The sequence below is a fragment of the Syngnathus typhle genome, linkage group LG13 (assembly GCF_033458585.1).
Source record: "Syngnathus typhle isolate RoL2023-S1 ecotype Sweden linkage group LG13, RoL_Styp_1.0, whole genome shotgun sequence".
NCBI classification, from domain to species: domain Eukaryota; kingdom Metazoa; phylum Chordata; class Actinopteri; order Syngnathiformes; family Syngnathidae; genus Syngnathus; species Syngnathus typhle.
Genome location: NC_083750.1, coordinates 11,121,594 through 11,128,786, shown reverse-complemented (window position 1 = coordinate 11,128,786; position 7,193 = coordinate 11,121,594). Strand labels below are relative to the sequence as shown.

The following is a 7,193-nucleotide window of genomic DNA, read 5'->3' as shown; positions in this document are numbered from 1 at the left end:
AGTCCGTCATGTCTGCGTTTACGGCGGGCGGCGAGATGGAAATAGAAGGATCCGGCGATTTTTGGCTGGGCTGGAGTGCGATATAATAACAATCTTACCATGAAGTGGTTGCGCCCGTGATATACGGCCTTGTCTTAAGTGGAATGGCATGTTTGTTATGGCCATGGTGTCATCGGAGAGCCAACTTCTGAGCTCTAGCACGCTGACCGCATTGCATTTGGTGACCGTCTATTTCCATGTCCGCTTCACGTATCACATACGGCTGCGTTTACATTGACGGAACACAACCCGCGTGTGCGGACGCCCAAGTTTTTTTCTGAGATTACACTGACGCTTGCGAGTAAAAAAACAATCCAATTGTTGTAGCGTACAGCAAAGTCGTCCAAGTCGCATTCTTGTGTTAGCGTTGACGCTAACGTTGCTGTCAAGAAGGACATCTACTCTAGGGACATTTTGAGAAATGCATTCATGGACTTGGTACATCCGGAAGTCGTATAAAAATAGCAGCATTGTGACGGTGCCACTGGCTTACAATAAGATGAAGAGTGACTATTGTTGCCATGGTAACCCCGGATCACCTACTTCGGGGGTCTTCTAATATTGGTGGACAAGGCAGACATTTTTTTATTTTTGCCCATTTAGCTAACGCATATGATTAAGTAGTATTGGCACAGCAGTTCAAAACAAAGTAAAAATGTTTCCTTCCTCTTTTGAAGGGAAAACTTGTCCCTTTGTCCCCAAGTGCCTTTACCAGGTTATAACCAACCAGATCAAATTCGACTAGCGTAGTTAAGATGGAAATACTACCGCACGTGTTTCCTTCCATTCGGCTCAAAATAGGATGGTCAACCAAGATAGAGCGAGGCCTTGGAAGTGCTGACTGTGCGCCTGTCGCTTAATCTATTTGAGGCACGATTAAAGTTTAATTCCAACCCATCTCTAATGCCCGCCTCCGTGTGTGTGTGTGTGTGTGTCGAACTGCAGTGGGCCAATGAGTAGCTCCGGGCTGAGCCGCAGCCTTCCCTCTCCTCTCCGCTCCAAGTAGGCCTCGCTCCTTTTCATGCCTGAGGGATGCCGTGAGCTGCAAACAACTGAATTTTTCATCAAGGTTACTTCCTGGAGAGACGTGGGGTGCAGTGGCAGCGTTCTCCTCCTGCGCCCTGGTGCCTCAGTCCTAACTTACCTCTTTGTGACCCGCACACCTCTCCGGGAGGAGTTGTTTGACCCTGGCCCGCGAAGGAGAGCGTGTGCAGTCAGCAAGCTGAAGTTGTTATTGAATGTTGTGGCGCCGGTTGCCGCGGCTCTTGGTTTACTTTACAGCTATAAGGCTTAATTAGCATTATCTCTAACGCCAATTAACGCAATGACTTCTTGATTTCCAGAATTTTTCACTTGTTTCGGTTAGCCGACTATTATCCCCGAAAAATTGTAAATTTCCCCCAGGGTATCCTCGCACCCCCGGTTAAGAACCACTGGTCTAAATGTATAGTTTTCTACTTACCCCAGTGTTGTAGTAACGGTTCGCAACAGTAGGGGGAGCCCTTCGTGTTAGAAGAGCAACAAGAGTGCTAGGTTAACTTGGTTCTTTGCTAGCGTTTCACACTTAAAGTGCCGCATGGATTATAATAAATCCGTCAACAATTTCAAATAGTTCACTTCATCTTTTGGGAATGGCGGCTCGGGAAAAGGAGCACTCCGAGCAAGACTATTTTCCGTCTTCGAAAAACAACATTGCATCTTCAGGAGAAAAACATCTGCTGGCTACATGAATATTTTTACATCAACACTCATTTGCAAGTCTAATAAAAACCCTTTTCATTCTTTTCGCTGGGATTATTTATGCCGCGACAACACTTTTGGTTTTAACGGAGGGGAAATATTCAGTGTCAGAATGTATTCCTTTTTCATTAGGGCTGAAGCGGCGCGATCGAGGTTGTTGTTTTTTCCCTGTTCACAATCGACTCTAAGCAAAAGCCTCCTGGCAATAAAATAATTCCCGAACGTTGGATTCCGGTGCAGCACGTTTGACGAGTGCAATCGAAGCAGCATTTCCCGTGTACGACTAAGATAAGCCTCCATCACTTTATGAGCCTATTAAATAGGCAATGGAATAAAACCCGATGGCTTCTGGAGCGCACGCGTCCATTTCGGGCCTTCGCGCCGCAGTCTTGCAGCTTCCCAGTGTCGGACATTATCGCCCCCACTACCCTCAAGCTCACCCTGCCCCCTTGTGACAATTACTGCCCTACCTCCCTATTCAGCACGTAATGAGAAAACGGACTGATCGATTTCTGTCCGGCCAGTAAAAGAACGATAGCTGGGCTTTGGATACAGCACGGCACGAGCCACAGTGCCTGCCGCAACATGACGTGATTTAGAACGGGAAAATGACTTTACTCGGGGATGATTAAGGAAGTAAAGCGCCTGTGATTGTTCTATTTGGGTTTTTTTTTTGTAAAAGGGAGGCAAAATGCTCACTTAGTTTGGAATGGCTAGTAACTTGCAAAAGAAAAAGTGGGACACCCAAATTGAGTGTAAAAGACTCCACAAATGTCAATTATCGATCGAGTACAAGAAGGTAACTTCCACGTTACATCGCCACCTACAGGCCTGGCATGATTAGTCATTTTTAACACTTGAAATGCCATAGACTGCAATTGGCTATCAAGTTGTTGTTTTTTTAATGGGAATCGTAACATTTCCGATTGTTGGCCCCAGCTGTACTCCGAACAGTTTGGGGAGAAAGAATAACTCTTAACTCATTCCACAAATCTGGCTCATTCGACACAGGGGTAGAAAACTTGGGAAGAATTTCTCAATTTTCCGTTTAACGACAGCCTAAATGAACCTGAATGCAACCCACGGCAATGAAACCCCCCCACAGAGGTGCCCAAAAGCGTCGGATGCGGATGTTTAAATCAGACGGGAGCACATTCATCATTGTTACCTTTGTGTGAGCCAACGGCTCCCTCAACCTGCTCCACTGACTTCATTTTCATTTATTCTTCCTTTTGACTGATTACACGGATGTAAATATTCAGGGGGGCTTAAAATATGGTGTGGCTGACAGAGTGTCTTTTTCCAAAGCACCTCCATGCTGTCCTGTTGGGTCAGCGCCACTCGGCGTTATTTATTAGGCTCCATATTCACTCTCTATCCATCACGGCATGGTCACATCTCTTTATGTTTATTACAGTGTCCCACCTTCCCGGGGATGGATGATTGACGTCTCAGGAAAGCGTCGAGGTGGGACTTGCGCGCGCCTTCTTCTCCAATGGTACCTCGACTCGGGCATGCGGGCGGGCGGGGCTCCTCATTTGGACTCACTTAACGCACGAGAGAGAAACAATAACACGAGCGTGCAACATCCTTCACATGGGAGCTTCGGCCACTTGGGGCTGCGGTGCGCTTTTCTTTTCTTCTCTTTTTTTTTGCTTTCGCTCTCTCTTTTTTTTCGATGCGCATTTAAGGAGGCGCAACACTTTTAATCCCATTAGAAGCTGCTAACGTGCATGTTCACCTCCCTCTCTCTCCGTGGAGCGGCGCAGGAGTGGCCAAAGCCAAAAGCAGCGATTCAGATCAGATTTCAGCTGGAGAAAGAGAAAGAGAGAGAGGGGGAGAAAGAGAGAGAGTGAGCGTGTGTGCGCGCGCGCGTGTGTGCGTGAGGCAGGCAGGCAGACAGACAGTCAGTCCGTCAGTCACCCTCCTCCCAAATCTCGAAAAGCTTCACCGAGGAGGCGCGGCGAGAGGAATCCAGCGGAATTTCTGCGCGGATATTTCCTTCCTATTTCTTCACCAGCCGTCCCTCTCCCGTCCTGTCCCTCCTCTTCCTCCTCCTCATCTTCCCCACGAGCTTCTTTTTTTTCTTCTTCTTCTTATTCTCACATCTCCCCAAAATAAATCAAGAAAAGAGAATCGAGATTGAAAAGTTGGAGGCGAGGCAGCAAGGACCGTGGCCGAGGATGGACGAGCAGCCTCGTTTGATGCACTCTCACGGGGTAGGGATGGCCGGACACCCCGGCCTGGCGCAGCATTTGCCGGATGGCACCGCGGGGACGGACGGCGAGGGGAGGAAGCAGGACATCGGAGACATTTTACAGCAAATCATGACCATCACCGACCAGAGCCTGGACGAAGCGCAGGCGAGGTGAGACTGCACACATAAACACAAACGCGCGTGTGTTTCCAAATATAATATACAGCGCATTTACAGGAACAATAAAGCCTCACAATAGTCAACAAGCAATAAGGAGGGATGCAAATAAATGCATGCGACTAACGCTAATTGCGGAGCGTGCTTCAACAATTCGCTTTAATTTATTCAAACTTTTAATTTACAATCGTATTTCAAGCTAAATATATCTTTATCCAAGTGATTTCACCACCTCAGTTTTACTTTTTACAAAGAGGCTTATTTAGTCGAATCAGAAACTAACATGTTGAATATTGTCCACTAATAACAACACTAGTCATATACGAAACTCATTACATAGGCAACTTGCAACTGATGTGTTGTTTTGCATTGTTTGTTTACTGTATGCTTCATTACAATCATATATATATATGTATATGTGTATATATATATGTATATATATATACATACATATATATATATATATACACATATATATATATATACACATATACATATATATATATATATATATATATATATATATATATATATATATATATATATATATATATATATATATATATATACATATATAAAATATATTGTTTGTTTTGTTGTACTGAATATTTGCATATTAGGTTATTGCATATTGCATAGTATTAGTTATCAGTACTTGCATATTTAGCAAAATGCATTTGAACTCTTGTTTTGTTGCACTGGGTATTTACGTTATGGTTAAAAAAAATATGGATGGTTAAAATGAGATTTTCATCGTTTTTATTTTCCCTCTAAAAGAGTCCCCTGGACATGTTGCAATCACCCGCATGCTCACAATTCTATTATTTTTAATTCAATGTATATGGGGGATCCACTAGCGCTACATTTCGCTGTTGTTGCCAACTTGTGTACGTATTCACCACATGGCAAAAAAAAAACACTAGCGATGAAAGATAAAAGCAGTATTTGTTTTGTTTTTGTTTTTTTTCTCAAAACAACAACTCAAGAAAAATGGTGGGCATGTTGCAAAGCCTCCTGCATGCTCATATTTTGCCAAATATATACACAAAACATACTTGTCCAACTGAGCACTGTTGTTATTGCAATGTGTATTCACATACACGACAAACAATGAATTAAGCGTATACTATAATGTTGTAATATATATATATATATATATACATATATATATATATATATTTATTTATATATATATATTATTACACATATATATATATATTATTACACATACTTTTTTATATACTAGTTGCATTTGATTTCTGTGTGTTAAAGAAAATCCTTGTTACTCATTTTAGGAAACATGCGTTGAACTGTCACAGAATGAAACCTGCTCTCTTCAACGTTTTGTGTGAAATCAAGGAAAAAACAGGTAAGTTTCTTTTTTTCATTGGCTACGTTATCTGTCCGTCTACCCGCCGACGCGATTCTGTTGTTTTTCTCCTCCCATTTTGCCCCCCTTGCAAAGTATGTGCCATCGCCCCGGAGCCACATGGAAGCATCAAAAGCACGCTTGTGCGCATGTTGTTTCTGACAAATGTCACGCAGCGTGCATGTGAGTGCACGCAGCACACACAATGCTCAGGAGTGTTTTCATGGCGGCTCTTTCTGGGCTGGGCTGGGCTGGGCTGGGCTTTCTCACCCTCTGTCAGCTCCCCTTGGCCCGAGTTTGATGGTGTTTGCTAAGTGAGCTGTTTTACATGCAGAGGCTAGTTGTCAGGAGGGAGGGGCGGTGTGGCTGGGCGAGGGGGGGGGGGGGGGGGATTTTCTGTTTATGTTTGCAACAAGGGTCAAAGTCATGAAAAGGAATGTGTGAATTATTACTCACTTAGCAGCAAATTAAAGCGCGGCGACTCACATGATGAAAGCCCGTGATTAATCTCGGGAGGGACGTGGCCGAGCGCGGCTCGTTTGGAGAAATGGCTTTCCGAGGCTGGAAAATAAAACAAAGTCTGCAGTTTGACCTCGTCTCTGAGCGGGCGCTGCCAAGCTGTCAAAAGATTTTTGAGGGAGCCCCGACTCGCCGTTGTTGCCTTCGCGGCCCGTGCGGACAGCTGAAAATAAACACTTAATTCAAAATGGACGTTTTATTCCTATGAGTCAGACTTTGGCAGCGGGGGGGGGGGGGGGGGGGGGGGGGGGGAGCGAAAAAAACACCGGGGGATTTTCTGCAGATTTATAAAGGTTAAAGAGTGCGAGGAGGAATCCATCGTAGGTTGGGGCCCTCTTTCTAAATTGCAAGGCTGGGAAAAGTGAGACACCGATGCCTGGCTCTTTGTAAACTGTCTGGCGTCTCACCGGGTTCAACTGGAGTTCGCTTTCCAAAAAGAAGAACAAAGTGACTTGGACCTTTTCCTGGCTTCTACCCGTGCCTCCCATTACCCCCCCCCCCCTTCCCGTCCCTCCCCTTCCCTTCGTTTCCCTTCCCACCATTCTTGGCAAGGGGCGCTGCAGACAAAAGCGAGGTTCCCCCTTTTTTCTGCGAAAACCAAGCACCAAGTTTGGAAATGAACTCGACTGACTTGAAAAGTTGGAGAAGCTTCACAACAATCACCTCGCCGCCGACCCTCATCTTCGTCTTGCGAAAGTGAAAATCCTTTTCACTGCCTATGATACAGAAAATGACTCAAACCTTCAGCATGGCATTTACAGGCAAATGTGCTGAGTGCGGCGGATGCGAGCAGCCTGTAATTTGTCAGCTCTCTTTTTTTTTTTTTTTTTTAGATATCACCATGTCCTTTTTATAAAAGACTCCACTTCTTCCATTTTCAAATGGGTGTCTTGGGCGAATCATTTGCTGCACGCGCTGGCGGCACGGCTACAGTCGTCCATACGTGTGTGCGCGTGCACCTTCTTCTGCTTCAGTGTGGTCAGAGTGTTGACAGCAGCACTACGAGACTTTGCTTTGCAACGGACGGCGAGGTGTCCGCTGGCCGGACGGCAGCTGACAAACAAGGCGGGCGCATGCCTATAGCAGGATCAAGCCGGCCTTAACCAACGACCCCTCCCTTCCCCGTCCGCCCGCCGTGCTTTGGTGCCAAGG

General features: G+C 45.4%; 1 protein-coding gene across 3 annotated transcripts in view; it reads left to right on the top strand.

Moving 5' to 3' along the window:
- Positions 1-3,337: 3,337 nt before the first annotated feature.
- Positions 3,338-7,193, top strand: part of LOC133165917 (pre-B-cell leukemia transcription factor 1) — a 43,315-nt gene continuing 39,459 nt past the window's right edge. For 2 of the 3 annotated variants that reach the window (XM_061295822.1, XM_061295821.1), the window contains exons 1-2: positions 3,346-4,147; positions 5,449-5,522. In XM_061295822.1, coding sequence (XP_061151806.1) covers positions 3,963-4,147; positions 5,449-5,522 — 259 coding nt within the window. In that variant the 5' untranslated portion in view covers positions 3,346-3,962. Of the gene's footprint in view, positions 4,148-5,448; positions 5,523-7,193 lie in introns of all 3 variants that reach the window. The other variant, XM_061295820.1, reaches the window with a different exon arrangement.